At 37.6% G+C, this 17,803-nt stretch overlaps 1 protein-coding gene across 7 annotated transcripts in view; it reads right to left on the minus strand.

The window, feature by feature from the left end:
• The window catches only part of NAV3 (neuron navigator 3), a 414,503-nt gene that overhangs the window by 34,170 nt on the left and 362,530 nt on the right, over nucleotides 1–17,803 (minus strand). For all 7 annotated transcript variants that reach the window (XM_056340408.1, XM_056340406.1, XM_056340405.1 and 4 more), the window contains 5 exons: nucleotides 15,402–15,562; nucleotides 13,343–13,531; nucleotides 10,994–11,046; nucleotides 6,212–6,235; nucleotides 3,841–3,918 (listed from right to left, as the gene is read on the minus strand). In XM_056340408.1, coding sequence (XP_056196383.1) covers nucleotides 3,841–3,918; nucleotides 6,212–6,235; nucleotides 10,994–11,046; nucleotides 13,343–13,531; nucleotides 15,402–15,562 — 505 coding nt within the window. The remainder of the gene's footprint in view (nucleotides 1–3,840; nucleotides 3,919–6,211; nucleotides 6,236–10,993; nucleotides 11,047–13,342; nucleotides 13,532–15,401; nucleotides 15,563–17,803) is intronic.

Here is a 17,803-nt window from a genome sequence, read left to right on the forward strand (position 1 = left end):
TTTTTTTCACTCACGTACAATACTTTTGCTCGGTTCTACAAAGGGAAATGGTAACAAAAAATTCAAGCCCAAGATGAACTGTGAGGGAACAAGGTTTCTGGCTACTAATAGTTTCCTTCTCCACACCTCAGTGAGGAAAAAAGCGCTGTCTATTTTGAGACACTGAAAGTATGGAAATTTGGAGGAGCTTAGGACTATGGCTTAGATGAATGCTTTTATAGTAAAGGAATCAGAAAGGATGGAGTAACTTTCTGGTCAGCAAAGGCACTGCAGAAGATACTCTGTTCACACAGTTCTCTGCCTGCCAGAGGTGGATGTATCTACAGATAAGACAGGCAGTGATCAAAACTCTTTCTATATTAGACTTACTGTTTGTTCAGGTTTTAGCCTACTGGCATGTAAACGTGACTCAAAACGAGGGTCACAGTAGTATTATCCATTTAGAGAGTAAAACATTATTTTGATTTCTTCCCTGAGGACAAATTCCAGTTTCTGTGATTAGGACTATTTCTCCTTTAAATGTCAAGGGCTGGTGAAGCATGTCTCTTAGGTTAGGAGATATATGATAAATGAATACATGCAAATAAATCATTGCTAAGATAGTACAGGTTCATGAAAATTAGCCCACCTGGGTTTTTCATAAATTTTTCCAATTAAATCAAGAATTTGTTAGTTACTCTCATAATTTTCATGAGAAGTATATAATCCCTAGCATTTAAATATCAATTCTGTATTTAGACTAAATTTCAGAGATCATATCACAATTAAAAGGCTGTATATACACTCTGGTTTTGAGCTGGATTCCATCCCTAGGTGTTCATAGAATTTATTTACATAAAGCGCTCAAGGGACTGACAGAATTAGTACATCTTTAAGCACCCTGTTTTGATCCTTTGGACTTATGTGGAAGAGGTTTTTTAATACTTCACATCTTCTGTACCAGAAATAGCAGAGAATGATCTCACAACCAGGTTTATTGTGAAAAACTTTTCAATTTTTGTATTTGTCAAGTACATATCTCATGACAGTATCCCAAAAATATTTATTTATCTGGTAATATCTACTTTTCTTTTAAGATTGTATTCATTGTGAAGATGTCTAAATCCCTTCTTTATGCCTGGAGAATTTGAAGCCTCTAAGTTTCATTCTCCTGACAAGTTTAATTTTGAGGGAATTTCCACATGCTGGGGATTTGGAAAAAGGAAAGGTTTCTCTGGTACCATTTAAACATCCCATGTGCTAAAAGGATCAGCTTTAGGGTTGTTTCTAGGTTTAAAGAGTGTCTCCATGGAGATGGATTAGAAGGTGAGTGACGCAGTCAAAAGAACATAATTAAATTAACCTTTATACAACATGCAGCATGCATACATGCATATACGTATATGCATACAAGCACATACAGGTTTACAAATGTGGTACTTCTGGATAGGCAAAACCAGATGCACACATACATATTTTTTAACTGTCCTTTTGAAAACTGTTACCAATTGGATCAGTAGAAAAGCTACAGGCATTCTTACTAGGTGTTCAGAATTCCAGAGGTAGCACATGGGACCACAACCCCAACCAATACAATGTGAGTTATACAGATTAAATCAAATTTATTTCTCACCCATGCAGCAGATTGAGTGAAAACCAAGACAATATGTAACTATCCATTTTTAACTTAACTCAGTTTCCTTGAAATATGGACCAAATCTAATTGTGACTTGGAGCTGACTTTGAAAATTTGCCTAGAATAGGTAATGTTAGTAGAAACCAGTCTGTATGGTTTTACTCCACACAAAGGAATACTGGCCAGAGACATAGCCAATGATTTCTGAATACCACTGGGGAGAGACTGGACATAATTTGCTCAAACAAACCAAACAACGGCCTCTCTGCCTGAGCTGCAGAGCAGAATGCCCTGCCACCCTCACTCTGTTGCACATGTTGTATGGTAGACCACAGCATTGCCGGGGTGACTGGAAAAGGATGGAGACTAGACAGAGTCATCTTTCAACTCTACTGTTCAACACATCAACAAGAAGGAATATGGTGGTGTTTCCTGGTCAGAGCTAGCCGAAGGAAAGAAGGGCAAACTGCTTTTCTGCCTGCAGAATAAAGTGAGGAACAGTGCCAAGAGCCTGAGTTACCACCATCAGAGTCAATTCCACACCAGCTTTAGAACAGACACTGAACACAGACAAAAAATTTAGTCTTACTGATGTGGTACCCCTGCTCAGAATCACCAAATGGATTGGGTTATGAGGGACCTTTAAAGATCACCTAGTCCAAGCCTCCTGGCTGCAGGCAGGGACATCTTTCACTAGACCAGGGGCTTGCAGGAATCAAGATGACTCCTCTGGATAACACCAGTTGCTGCTGTGTGGCATTAACAAGGCACTCAGAGTGGATGTGGGGATGTCTGTGATTGTGCACAAGCCCAGCCACAGCCCACCTCCCTGTGCTCCGCACAGCAAGGCAGAGCTGCTGCAGCCCCGTGCTCTTGGTGGAAAGTGCCCTGTGAAAAACAACAGACTTGTCAGTAAACATGACTACCCAAGGCATGCTGGCTTAGCTCTTCTGACCTCTTGGTGTTGGTTTCAGTTTGTTGCTTTAATGATGGGTGAATGAAGAACTGCCCAACCTGGCAAAGATGAAGATCAGTATCTAAAATATATGAGTGAAGGAACCCCATACCCAGGATAAGCATGCTGGCTATAAATTCCCAAATGAATAAGTCAACCCAGAATCTAGCTTTTCAGCTTACAAACATGCAGGACTCCAATATTGCCTGTTTCACCAGCTAAGAACAAAGAACAAACTGGCAAACCCTACCACTACAGAGGCACTAATACCTACAGGTGTTCTGCAGCCACCTGAACAGAGCAGAAAGTGCTAAGGTAGCTCTTTGACATTTCGACATGTGGCAGTCCTAAGAGACTATGCAGCTTTCACACTAGAGATTATTTTCTCACAACATGAAAATAGTACTACTACACCGACTGAAATGATTTATTGACAATTATGGCAGTATTTATAGATCGAAACACTCATTACATCTACTTTACAAAGAAAGGCACTATGTTGGTTGCCAAAGACATCAGGAAACTGCTTTATTGAAATGCAAAATGATGCTCTCTTGTAACTGCATCTCAACTTTCCTTGGGAATGGTAACTGTAGTTATATCCTGCATTGATTTAAAAATCACTATAAAACAGATTGTTTGGTAACTATCCGGTAACTTCATCTGAAACCATAGTAACCAGACAGGACTGTAGCTCACATTCCCTATCTGGCATTATTTTCTGATAACATGTTCAATAGCTCATGTTACCAGTATGTGACAATCAGAAGGAACACCAGGGAGCTCTCTGTGAAATAGCTGTTTCCACTAGTTATATATCAGCAGTTACTGTAGTGTATGAATTCTATAAACAATCATATACTGTGCTTCCTTCCACATCTATCTGCATTTTGTAGAATTTATCTTTTCAAAATGAAACTATAATGAATTCTATCAGAATATGTAATTTACATCCTTTCTTTTATTGTGTCTCCTTACTTTTGGCTTTTTTTTTTTTTAAAAAAAATTAATTCTTAGTCAAAAGTGAAACTGAACTGGGTAGGACTGTTGTCACATCCAAAGTGTGGAAACTCTTTTCCATTTCCACTGTGTCTGATTACAAGATTTCTTTTGCTTGAAGCTGAGGTAATATAGATATTTAATGAAATAAATAATTTGAAAAACACCAAAATAAATAAATAGTAAAAGTCTCCCTGAACATGTGCAGAGTAAGAGCTATTAGCCAATCTGATAATGTATTCTTTGATACAAGAAAAGCAAAAATACTTACATTTGCTGAAAGTTGAGATGTAAGGGTAGCAACTTTCTCTTGTGATGCAACCAGTTCTCTCCGTAGTTTCTGAATTTGCTAGGAAAAAAAAAAAAAAAAGACTGCTGTCAGTATTTCAGCAATTTCCTTTTGTTGTGAGTTTTTTGGTTTGTTTTCTTAAGAGATTGCTAATAGTTTTACGATGTCTTAGTTTCACATTTTGATCTCAGAACTATTCAGAAATACAGATTATTAAAGCTGGCACTTAGGGCTGCTCCAACTGTTTTGTTTGCACTTAACCATCATATGAGCTAGGATCCTCGCTAAGGGAGCACATATGGGCAATGCTTAATTACCTCATATGTACAATCCTTTGTTTGCACATGTAAGTGTCATGTTTTTTTACCAAATCCCAAAAGTTCCAAACATATCCTTAGTGCAGTCAAGGGTAGGAGCCCTGGATGAGCCCTGAGATTATGAAACATGAATGAATTTGGGTGAGGTTCACAGTGTCTGACTGTAGACATGATACAACTGACATATGTTAAGTACCTACATTAAACTCTGATAAAGTGTCAAAAAGTGCTCCCCCACTGCCTGGCATGGAGAAGGTTTTGATGACTACCTCAGACACAGATTTTTCCTTTATGGATGTCTAAATTAGATGAGGTACAGTAATTTATTTTTTTTCTCTAACACAATACTTCCTACAGTCCCTGTGATTCAAACATGCAGCCTCTTTAAAACTTACATACTATTAAAAAACTCGCTTGCCAACTTAAAAAAATAAAGGTAGCTTTAAATGAGCTTGTTGACATGAAAATAAACTTAAATGTATCCTTTAATGAAAAACAGGGTCCTTAAAAAAAACCCACATTACTGCTAGGATAGATAACTAGCATGAAGCTTGCGCATCATTTTAAGCTCATTTAATGCTATTTGAGATCTTACAGGGACTCCAGGCACCGCAACAAACTTAAACACAGCATAGAGTTTCACTTTGAAACCTCTTTCATATTCACGCATAAAAGAAATTATTCCAGACGAGGGAAGTAAAATGTCTAAAACTAGCCTAGGAAAGGAAGCATGTAACATTCACTAGTAAAGGCTATTGCAGTACTTTAATTTTATGACTCCCATAAAAACCAACAGGGAATACTGCACAAGCTTTAACAATGAACAAGTGCTTGTACATCTACGATACAAAAATAGCTAGGTCATTTACACTAGCTCAGAGCAAAGGAGACCGATTATTGAGCTGTTCTCCATCCCGGACTGCCATTTTTCTTTTCCCAAGTTTTCTCTTTGGTTTTAAGTAGCAACTATTTGACCTTCCTGCTTAAGCTATGCTTTCATCGTATTCCTGCAACTATACAAAGTTATTTTTCATGAACTGCTATTCAACACCTCCTGCAAGAGCAGCACAAAGGAGACCTAGATACTGAGAAAACATCATGTAGAAATACACAGGAAAGAAATGTTGTTTCACCTCAATGAAATGAGGAATTGTCATTTACACTACTGAGCTGTGGCATGCTTTTTAACTCTTGCTTTAACCTTCAGAGAAAGGAGCTTAGAAAATTCAGGTAGAAATTATACTGAAATATACTATGGCAAGTAAGAATATGCTTATTTGTTCAGCTTCCTCAAAACATATTTTAATTGACTTTTTTCTGATTAGAGTAGCAAAAAATAGGAGCAGCATAAATGCAGGAGTTGGAAGGCACGTAGCTCTGTGAAGTGGAAGTGCACCCATTGGTGCTGCATTGTATTCCTGCTACTCCTTGGTGCCCTTTTAATACAACCAGGGCTTCATTTTGAGAAAGGCTGTAATTGTATCCAGCTGCTGACCCAGGCTTGTCACCCATTCTTATACACTGTGAAGAGAAAGAAGCTGTTTTCCACGTCAGATTTGATTTATATCTGAAATCAATCTGCATTGCTCTGAAATCCATCAAAGTGGTCAGTTTCAGAAATTTAATATAATGCAAAATGTAAGGCAGAGAAGTTCAAAGCGAGCATTTGAAGGTTTTTTCTCCTCAAAAGGCAGCACATTACCTTGAATTGCACAGTCCCTTAGATCCAGTACAGAGCGGTATTAAATCTGAAATCAGACGTACCTCAACTCCACTCAGAAACCCGATTCTAATCAATTCTTTTCACCTTTTCAGAACATCAGCCAGAAGGAATTCTTCAGCACAATGCTAAGAACACACCTTCTAGTGCACTAGAAGCTGCATCAGCTTTTTGCCAATACTTCTTAAAAAATTGTGCAAAGACACAGGGTGTTATGTTCCCCAGCGACTCAGTAGTTTAGCCATAGCATTTAAATAATAAACTTCAAAATAATATAATGCAATACATAAATATAAAAATGAAGAAAAGTTCTTACCTCTGAATGTGCCTTTTCTTCTGCCTGAAAGAAAACAAAGAAGAAATGGCTTAGAAGCAGTGTGTAACGTAATTGCGGTAATAGAAAATAAAAGCCAGCTACACTGAAGTGAAATGAATAGCTTCACGGATCCATTACATTTAAGGAAGGTATGCAGTAAAAACAATAAATGGAATTCTTTTCAACTTACTTGGCAAGCTGAAACCCCAAAGAGTTTGCCAGCATACTGACAACATGAAACAGTGGATAAAGGGAGAACAGGAACAGAACTGCAGAAACTGCAGCTACATTTCTAAGATACAAAGAAAATTTGCTATGCTGTCACTGCATGGACCTCACTGTTACCAGCAAACTTTTACACCATAATGGTTATTATGGCTCCTGGAAATATATTTGTTTTACGATATACCAAGCAATATTCCTAATAGACTAATCCCTATTAAGAAAAGTTGACAGCATACCCGTAAAACATATGTGGGAGGAAGGTGAGGAGAGAGGGCTACAGGCACTTTAAAGTAATTTCTTCTATGCTAAGTACTGACCAAAATATTAAGGGCTCTGAAGGCATGTTAAAGTTTCAGCCTAAATTTGCTAATAATATTTAAAAATTTTAGATGTTTTCCATGTTTTTATGTATTATGTCACATAATGATGCTATTTACACAGCAGTCTTCAAAAAGCCAAGAAACTAAATCATTGCAAGGCAAACCTTTAACAGTCACTATATTTGTAAGCATGTGAATAGTCTAATTTAGGAGCAATTTCATGGATAGAGAAATCTTGCTTCAGTGGGATCCAAACAGAAAGGAATGGTGTGCCATAAGAGAGGAACCCTTCCATAACATAAAATCAATTGATGTACTGGAAATCAATCCACCCCATGATCTCAGGTGGCCCAAGCTCAGAGAAGCAGTCTCAAGTTGGATGGAAGAGAAATAAGCAGTAAATGGACGATGTGGGTGGAAGAATCAGCTATAAAAAACACTAGAAAGGCTAAGAAAACCTAATGTAACAGTTCCTCGGAAGAATCCCTGACATCAGGTGGTATCTGTGTTATTGCAAAGTAATATAGCTGCTTTTTTAAGCCTGTATTAGGCACAAATTCTGTGCTGTTAGAATTTTAATAATTTATTATAGAAATATTTTCTTTACCTGGTGTAGGGGGAGAAGACTTTTCGAAATTGCTCTTTCCATACATACTTATCTGTTAACAGTCTCTGAAAAGACTGGAATGCTACGGTGTTTCCCTGTGCAACACTTAGAACTGCTCTTGGCTGAAACTACTGTAATACCTAATACATCACTACATGGGAATCATTTAATATAACAATTGTTTTATTTGCCAGCACTGATGTGACACACATACTGATACTAACTTTCTGATCTATGTTCACTAAAAGGGTATCTGCCTACAGGAAAAAATGAAATTCTGTTCTCACTGTTACCTCAAACGGGTAGTGCCTGAAAAGTCACAAAGGGATCAAGAAAGACTATGTCCCCTTATGAATTCTACTGTGCCAAGAAAAGCAAAAAACCCTAAAAATTTAGGGTTGGTGAACTTTTCTTGAAATTACCATGTGAGGATGGGTCTTCATCCTTAGCTGACTGGCCCCTGCTGATGAAGGCAGTGCTACCTGTTGTTACACATGTTACAAGGGAGCGTTGCCTTTCTCCCAGGGTTCAGAGAGGTGGCTCCAGCAAGTCAGCTTTTGTGGACAGTGGCAGAAGTAAATGAAAGAACAGGCCTCCAGGTATACTATCAACTTAAAAAATAAAATCTGACAAGCAAAATACTTCTGAGCAGTTTTTACTGAAGAGTTTACACTGACACCATTGTAACCTGCCACTCAGCCATTGGTTCAAAAGGCTCTAAAAGAAAATACTTCTTTTTCTCCCTCTACTTCCCCATCATATCCATGCATCCCATCCTCATAAGGATTATTTTTTTCTTTTTTTGAAGACTTAAAATATTAACATGCAAATGACATGCCCTTACACATCTCCTTTGAGCTTGGCTTAGCATAGTTAATGAAGTCTAGGAATTCTAAGTGTAGCTAATGCTGAAAGTCAGCGCAAGAAATATAGCAATTAACTAAGCATGTGCACATTGCAGTGTCTCACCTACTGAGCAGGAGGAGATTAAAATTAGAGACAACCTATCATAATTTACACTATCACACATCTTTTTCAACTTCTCAGAGAGCTGGATATATTCACAGCCAAAACTGATTCAGTGTTTCAAGCCTGAAGTCTGCTAAGTCTGTTTACATGGCATACTTTTCTGTGAAACCAAATGGTTGTCTCTGCACATGCTTATCTCTACAAGCTAGACTGTCAGTCCATTCAAGTAAGTAAAACCCAAATGCAAATCAAGAAGAAAGGCAATACATACAGAAAAGACTAGTGAATGTGGAACTTCTGTCTCCTTGGACTTATTCATGGAAATGGCAGCAAAACATGAAATGTCTTTTCTGAATCTCATATTCTAATTCTCAAAGAAACAATCTTCAGAGAATAACCTGAAGATTTTCAGCTATCCTTCGGTATTAATACATAAAGATCTTGATCTTTATTTAGCACTTTGAATCCCTCAGTGATTAGGCTGCAGAAAACCACTATAACCAAGGCTTAAGGCAATGCTTGAGAAAACGGATAAATATATTTGATTGAGATATTTATGGAAAGGCAGCTGATTTAGAATTTCTTCTTAGTAATTTTGGCCTGCTTAAATAAGGTAAAAAAGCTCCTGTTAAGTGACTTACATGTGCCATAACCCTGTGAAATTATCACTTTCTGGAGGAAATGGGGCACTGCACGGTACCACTGAACAATGAAACATTCTCTGCTTTCAGCTTATGTGATACTGATTGCCACCTTTTCATGTTTCTATACTCCAATTGTGCATCATCTTCTGATTAATTGCTGAAAAGTTTAAACTTTTTTCTACAGAATGAGAGGGATCAAGTAAAAGAAATTCTGACATAAAATCATTCCTAAAGATCAGTCCTAGTAATTTTGTCATACTAATTCCTTTCTTGCTCTTTACAGATTTTTCTGTAACTTCCATTATCTTATCTACATGATCCATAACCTAAGGAGCTAGGCTTAGCTGCAACATGAATTCAGAGTCAGACATTTCAGAAGATATTCCACTTACAGTATAAACTTTACAGGTAAACAGTTTAAAGTTTGTTTTGCAGGAAAACTACTGTTCTTTAATATCATGGGGTTTAGGTAATATTTCCAAGATACTCTGTAATCTGGAATGACAGCAGGTTATAGAAATAGGAAGTATTAGTAAACTCTTGCTACATTACACAACATCAGAGCAGAGATATTTCAGACTTACTGATTGATTGGGTGCTGAAAACATTCTGTGTTACTCTATAATTGGATTTTTACCATCTATCAGTTTCATAACATTCTTCTAAAATTTGACATCAAAGTTGATTTATAATTTTGGACACACACACATACACCCCATGCAAAATGATCATAATGTCTCAGGGAAATGGTAGTAAAGATTTTTTGACTACCAAAACATACATGAGAAGCTTTTTTTTGAATATTAGTCATACCTCATGTGTAGTCAGTCTGCATGTACATTCTACCCACCAAGAATAATTCAAGACTGGAATTCCTTGCAACTTGCTGTTTAAGGCCTGGACAAACCTAATGCATGTTTACCTGGTGTTTCAGACATGCCCTTGTACAACCCGCTTTTATGAATAAACAGAACTAGGAGAGGCACCACTGTGGTCGATGTCGTGCATGGATGCAATCTATTTTCTAAGCTAACATGAGTTTAGCTTTGAGCTAGGGCTGCCAAATGGTACAAATCCATCAGACTGCATGGGCCTGGCACTCCCAGGCAAGAACTGGTGTGGGATCTGTGTAGAGGAGTCCATGTCATCACTGGAATATCAGCTGACACTATTTAACACCCAAAAATATGGACAGGGTACAGACTATTCATGAATGCATGGTATAAAAGTAGGTAAGTGGGTGTCTCTTCGGTGAAAAAGGGCTACTACAGCATGTAATTGTAGCTAGTGAATAGGTTGCAAAGCAACTGTTTTGTATCAGTAAGGGAATGTCCAAACATGTTTGACTCCTCCCATGTGGATGATTTCTTGTTAGTAGAACAACTGAAGCAACAAATTATGCAGAAGATCTCAGATATCAAAACAACAGAGGAAAAAATATCGAAACCAGAACCTATGCTTGAGATAGAATATTATTATTTCTCAAACTAATTAATCTGATCAAGATTAATATTTTTTTAAAGACACTCTTCTCTTTGGAATTAACATCTAAATGCTGTCATTTGCAACAAAGATCAGTAGTCATTTCAAGTGAAAATTGTATCTCCCTTCCGCTGAAGTAATTTTTTTTTTCAAGAAGTATAACTCAAACAGTACCTAAACCACTTTGTAAATTGTGCAATTAGAACACTAGTTGAAAATAAGCAAAATCACTCAAAATTTTCAACTACAATAGCATAAGGAACCCCCTTAAAGACAGACTCCTAGACCATTACCTTCTTTTTAGCTATTAAAATATAAACTAGGTGATTTAATGAACTTCTAAGCAAGTCACATAAAAATATGAAAATATTTTATTCTAAAATAGCATGACAGTAATACTAAAGTTGAAAATAAATATTCCTGCCTTATTGCAGTACAATTTTAATCCTTCTAAACCTCAAAGTATTGAAATTTTCATGAACAATGAGCAAGGACAGAGGCAGGCAGAACTTTTTTCTAAAATGTCAATACTCACCGTAGAGTAGAGAGAGGATGTGCTGGAGACAAGTGATAATGAGGACCCATGTACTTTAAAAAAAAGGAAAATAACATGAAGTATTGATGAAAGCATAAAACTTCCCCCATGTTGTTCAATAACTAAACATCCTTTTAGAATGAGAACCAATCTTCCACAAAGGGCAATTATGAGCTAACAGTGTAGAAAGGTTATCGATGTTTTTTTCCTGCACTTAAAAAGTTTGTTCTATACTGAACTGTGTATGAGGTAGGAGAGCAAGCCAGCGAGATTCAGTATTAGTACCAGCAAACCAAGCATCACTTCTGTTGTTTTGACAACAAATCACTTGATAAATACACTCTTTAGAGAAACCAGAAATTGAGTTGTTTATACACCTGTCCAAAGCCGAGCAAACTGATTTTAACAAGAGACTATGCTCTGCAAAACAGTTCCCATTCCCTTGGGAGAGCTCTCAGGCTTTGCTCAGCTGATTTCTCCCTTCAACATAATGCAAACCCGTGTATTTGTAGTCCATGTGAAGGTGTTACTGTAGGACATAGGATCATATTTCCACTAATCATCAGTAGAGTCAGCCTGGGGAGCACTGAGTGAAAGTTGCAGGACTTCAACTCAAAAGACATGGCTCCTGGCCTCTCTGGAAATGACAAGTGAAGGCTATGATTGATTAGTCAAACAGAATTTAAATCTAGTTTTATAACTGGGGAAATATTTACAAAGATGTGGTACACTGACCATTGAAACCCTGTTGCTTTCAATCCATCTTTGGTTTTCAGTCTCTGCTTTAAATCTCTCAGCAAAACTCCCATTCTGCTCTTGTACACAGCAGCTCTCCATTACCTCACTTCTTTCACTATAATCTTCCTCAGAGCTCCTATCTTAAAATACATTTGGCCTTCCAACACCATCATTTCGTGTTAATCTCTAATGACTTTAAACTGCTGAAACCTGTTTATTATTGCTGCACTGACTTTAATCTACTCAGGTTGATCATGGTTATCCACATCAGCTGGATATGAAACATGACCAATGAACAAGCTTTCATCAAAGCCACTGGTGACCCGTTGTTGAAATTCAAGATTTAACACCTCTTTTTCTATGCATAAATTATTTGCCTTGTTTTCTCTATTATTCTTCCTTTGACAATTCTGTTCCTCAGGAAAGGGTCTGTAGTCACCTCTGTCCTTGAATTATGTGATATGCTTCTGTGCAGTCAGCCATCCTCTTTGTGCTGACAACTCACAGCTTGATCTGTCCTGCACCCTACTGCTAGTATTACATACCCAGATGTCTGCCTGACATATCATCTAAAATACAGAAGAAGGAATTGAAAAGTAAAAGTATTAGTTGCCCATTATTTCATCTATGACTTTTTTTTCTCCTTTTATCTCACAACTATGACCTCTGGGGCTAAGGGAAGACTTTTTTTTTTTTCCTTGTTATAAGGACCATTTACATTTTCATCACTTAGCAGTAAGCAAGATTGATGAAATGATGTTATAGAATGAATCACCATAAAATTTTAGTGTGTTTTTTTTTTCCTTTTGGGTTTTTTTTGTTGGTTGATCTTGTTTGTTTGTGTTTACTTTATTTTATTTCAATTTTTTAATAAAAGGATGTGAGATCATCATGCTTACTGGAATTCTGCAAATAATCAGATTTGCCAGAAATGTTAGGCAGAAGAAAATGTTACAGTGCATTTAATTAGGAGTTGTCAGATGATTAAAAAAGGACAAAATCAAAAACCAATCAAAAAAATACTCCCAAATTCCAGGTGTTGTACATAGTATTAAAGAAACCAGACCAACAGTAATAATCTGCATAAAGAAAGTATTGAGGTCAGATTAAATTATAGAGTTTACATACAGAAATTCACATAGTGTTTGCTGTAGGAGGCCATAGGAAAGTGGGGAAATGAAATGGCTACAAAATAAAGGGGATGCTAAGTAACACTGGCATTTGGGAAAAAAAAAAAAGAAAATACAGAAGGAGGACCAAGAAATTGTGGAATCACAGTAGTCAAGGTATGCTCAGACACTTCAAATTTAGAGGCAGAAAGAAAAATTTTCCAAGAATGGCTTCCTTTCCTCCAAAATTTCTGATAAAGGATTTATACATGTATGACATACACACCATTGCATGTTACTGTGTGAAAGAAATATCTTCCACATTTTAGGGTAGAGAAGTCCTGTGAGTCCACCTCAACAGATGCAAAGCAAAGATTTACAAAGTTATTTATGTTTTTCTGTTGAAGAAGAAATATTTTAAAATTTTACTACACTTTGGAGGCCTAGTTTGGGGGCCTATTTTTGGCCCTATTCACTGATCCAAATAGTAACTCAGTCTTACCTTCTTCCATGCTGTCCCTGAATGAACCTGAATGACTAATTGCTCGTGGTCTCTCTTCTAAGGATGTAGCACTGCCACACAGTTGGGAATCATCATACAGATCAAAAGAAGTGTCTTGTGCAGGGATGCTGTTTGAACGCATCATACTGGGTCCAGGAAGGTTAAACTGAGATAGGTTGGTTGGACTCACTGGAATACAAAGCTTTATTAATGAAGCATATTTCCATTAAATGAGTTTTGGTTCTGCACAGAACTGTAATGTAGGACTAGCATGGTTAGGTGGACTTTACGCTGTTGAGAAAATGAAAGGCTTTAATTCCTACATACAAAGCCACCACAGAAAGGTGAAGCACATGATGTCCAAGGAGCTGGAGCTGGATGAGACTAATCCTGTGAAACACGAGGTAACATTGACACTGGTGTCTGAATACACACTTGTTCACTTTGACAGCCCAAGACAGAAAATCAATAGGAGAGATTCAGAAGTTAGAAGTTAAAAAGGAATAAGAAATCATGAGGTTTTTTTTATAAGCCGCTCTTCTAATAAAGCAGTATCCATATTTTATTGTTATATACCTATATTACCAACAGCTGTTAGGACCAAAGTTTATGGGCATATGCAAGACATTTACCCTTTGATTTTCTACAGCACCTACCACTATATTAGGTTAAAACTTCTGCACAGGGCAGTTGCATCTCATTATAATAAATAGCCGTAGTCCAATCACTCATGGTTAAAATGCAGAACAGCATTGATGAACCTACTTTAAGCTTTTTGCAGTGTTTGTTTGTCAGTAGGAAGGAAAGCCTGGTTATGATTCAACTGACCCACAAGAACTCAACACCTAGTAGAAAAAGCTAATTGTCTATCCAAATTCATCCTCAGTGTTTGTACATTTATTTTAGCTCATGCAAGATGTGCCTTAAGTCATAAACTACCAGAGCAGCTGTGTTGTGAGAGCAAATTATTCCATAGGGCTATGATAATGGAAAGAAGCAAAGGACAACGACAAAATAAATTTTAAAACCTCCCTGATCTTATTGCTCTCCATTGTGAGTACAACTATGAAGAAAAAGAAAAAGAAGGTAACTGTAAGCAGAAAATGATACAGTGAAAGAAACACTGCTTTAAAAGTGCTGTGTCTAAAACTACTACAAGTACATGGAAGAAATCCAAAGCAGTGGCTTGCTTAGCCAGGATCAAATTTCATTTTTAAAAGTGGCTTTGTTCAACTTCTTTTCCCTTATGTAATAAAGACCTACATTTGTATGTCTGATCAAATTTCTTTTCAGTGATTGTAACCTACAAGATGCCTTAAGCTGTGGCAGAGTGATGGAAGTGTGAATGCTTCAAAGGTTACTGCTAATTCCACAGTAAGGGCCTAAAACACAGAAGCTCATTGTGAACTTAGTATGTGTCCAGCACAGTGCAAATAAATGGTTTTCTATTAAGCATTAAAGAGAAAATAAAACTATTAACAAAACTAAATTTGCATTGGATTAACTTGAAACAAGATTCAGAAGAATTAAATCTGAATCTTGACCTGTAATCAAATAAATCTGAAATGCGACTCACATCCCAAAATATTATATTGCATTCAGGTTTAGGATTTGGATTGGGCCCAGTGCAGTTATAGCCACATCCAGCCACTGAATTGCATTGGAAAGGCCTAACTTAAACCAAACCTGTATACAGGAAAAGAAAGTAATGTTTAGTGTCTGGGTTGACATTCACTAAAATCACTGGAAAGAAACCTACTGACTGTGAATCCTAAAAGTTGGATAGTTTTGCTCTAGAAGCTAATTTCCAGCTCTGCCTCAGATTTTCTTCTCCTTAGGCAAATCATAGAGAATTTGTGCTTTTTTCCTGTATGCAGACAGGAGGTACCCTGGCTTACCCCATGAAGAACACCATGAGTCTCCATTAGTCAGGTACCCAAATATGGCGATGGAGATGTTAAAATAAATTATCCAGTTTGGCAAAGAAAGAAATATGAATGGTTAAATTTTATGATTCTGTTCTAGAGGGGGAGAAACAGTGAAGGGAAATGGCATTTACCCAAGTTGGAAAAGTGATATTTTCCAGTTGCAGATGAAGACATAGCTGAAGGAGAAACAAGCGGGGACTGACTGCCAGTGTCTTGCAGGCCTCCAGTTGAATGGGACCGAAGCCATTCCTTGCCTTCCTCCTGACTCGTCTGCCGGGATGATGGAGTATATCTGAAAAACCACAGCTGACATGCTCAAAACAACGACAAGGTGATGGTTTGGAAAGAAACAGGTGTCACGTAAATACCCTTTACCAGTTAGATAGAACAAAACCCTTGTAGAGCATCAAGTCTAGTCAAGTGATTATCACCAGGGATTTTAATAAGGTAAAATTTACCATCTTATTACAACAGAAAAAATGCAGGACTTGAACCCCCTTTTTTCTTCATCCCCCTCCCCAAAACAGCATTCCCTTCCTTTGAAGAGATATGATGATAAACTATAGAAGTCAGATGACTGAGCTGATAGGAAAGGACTTCAAAGCCATAGGGAGAGTACAGGTTAATGCAAAAGCTCAGAAGATGTATGGCTAGGGTGGGGAACGGACAGACTAGAAGCCAAGAAATGTGAGTAGCCACTTACAAAACAAGATCTGCCACAGATCATGTGTGCAATTGGTTAGATGATAGGAGTGAAACAGATCAACAACTCTGAAAAGGGAGTATGCATCAGTAATGAAGCTACTCCTGGTCATACACGCAGTCTGCTGCTCTGAACCCTGCTAGCATTGTGCCCTGCCCCAAACTGGGAGGAGGGAAAGGGACAGGAAAACCCCACAATTAGCAGAAACAAGTTCTCTGGAAGGAAGAAGTCTGGGAATCAAATCATTCATCAACTACTTCCAATGGAAAACCAATAAAAGGGCAACTTGACACAGGGGCTAAGAGGGAGAACTGTTAACTCACTGGCCCAGCCTCTTCTGGCTGGGCTGAAGAAGGGCAATTCTGGCAGTTGTTAAACATTACATTGTGCAGGCAGTGTGGGTCTTAATCAAGAGACTGTTTTCAGCAATGTCTGCAATATCCGGCTTCATTCTGCACAATCTCCTGCTGAGAAATGAGCACCTTCTTCACCACTGTCATGAGCCATAAGTGTTCCCCAAACAACAGAGCAGAAAGGGCTTGTGATATTCTGGCTTCAGGCTTGGGAAGCACAAGTATTTCTGCTTAGAAAGCAGATTAAATGAACATGTAAGTTCTCATGTTGTGCTTGGGGTTTTGTACAATATTTTCAGCATTAAAACATCTTGTCCTGATTAAATATTTACATCCTTTCTCCTTTCAAACAGACAGCTATGATCTTTGCTTATAAATGTGGTAGAGCAGAGTTACCCAGTGGTTACCAGATCAGAAAGATGGCAAAATGAGAATTCAGGATCTGGGTCTTGGACTGGGATCTCTGCACGTTAAATCAAACTGATGGTCTTTCTGGGATAACTGATCAGGCTTATATGCTTATAAGCTGTTTTGCCACTCCATTTCACTTTCAGCTTTCAGCCACCATTACAGTTGTACAACCACAAACCTCAATCATCCCATTGTACCCTTGCAGGGTCCCCTTTATGTCTCTTCCATGTGTTCCATCTTTTCCATTCTCTCTGAATTCAAAATGATTGTTATGAGAAAACAGGAAAATTGATTAAATTCTTATTGAGGAACAGCTAGTGCAGAAGAGCAGACAGTGCTTCTAGTGACAACACTTAGCACTATCTTAAATTTCATAAAATATTATTTATCAATAACTTAAGAAATTTAACTGTAATTTCAGTGACTGGAAGGCTGCAGAGTGTCTGTGTGCATGCACATATATCTTTGCTTGCCAGATCTCCTTCCTGGATTAGGGACATGGCTTCCATGCCTGGTGAGACCAGACAAGTTACCTAATGACCCTCTCTTTCAACCATGGAGCAAAGAGGGTGGATGACTACTGTTTTCTGTGGTGAAGACAACTCTGTTTAGTGGGGAATTTAGTACCAAAGTTGGACTTTGAGTATTGCTGGGTAAGGACCAAGACTAGCTGGAGCAGGGCTTATTTTATACTTACAAACCTTGGATACCATAATTTGCATATTCTAGTCCTATCCTTTACTAGATCTTCAATTCAAACTGCATGAATGTTTGCATTTAGAGTTCAAGTTCAGATCCACCTCTAAACCCTTGCTTTTCTCAATAATATTTTCAACAATTAGTCCCATTGAATTGCAAAAGTATCTTGCTCTGTCTCTTTTAGCTCTCCAGGATTCAATACCTGTTAAGATTCATTGAATAAGGAAACTATCCTGAACAGTATTCACTTTCTATGATATATCTTGAAAGGAAATTTATTCACTAGGCAAACTTGGAAAGAAAAAGTCCATTGTTAAAATCTACATTTTCTGGTTTGAATCTAAATACCAAGAATTCTGTTGTAAAC

The sequence above is a fragment of the Falco biarmicus genome, chromosome 5 (assembly GCF_023638135.1).
Source record: "Falco biarmicus isolate bFalBia1 chromosome 5, bFalBia1.pri, whole genome shotgun sequence".
In the NCBI taxonomy this organism is placed as follows: Eukaryota; Metazoa; Chordata; class Aves; order Falconiformes; family Falconidae; genus Falco; species Falco biarmicus.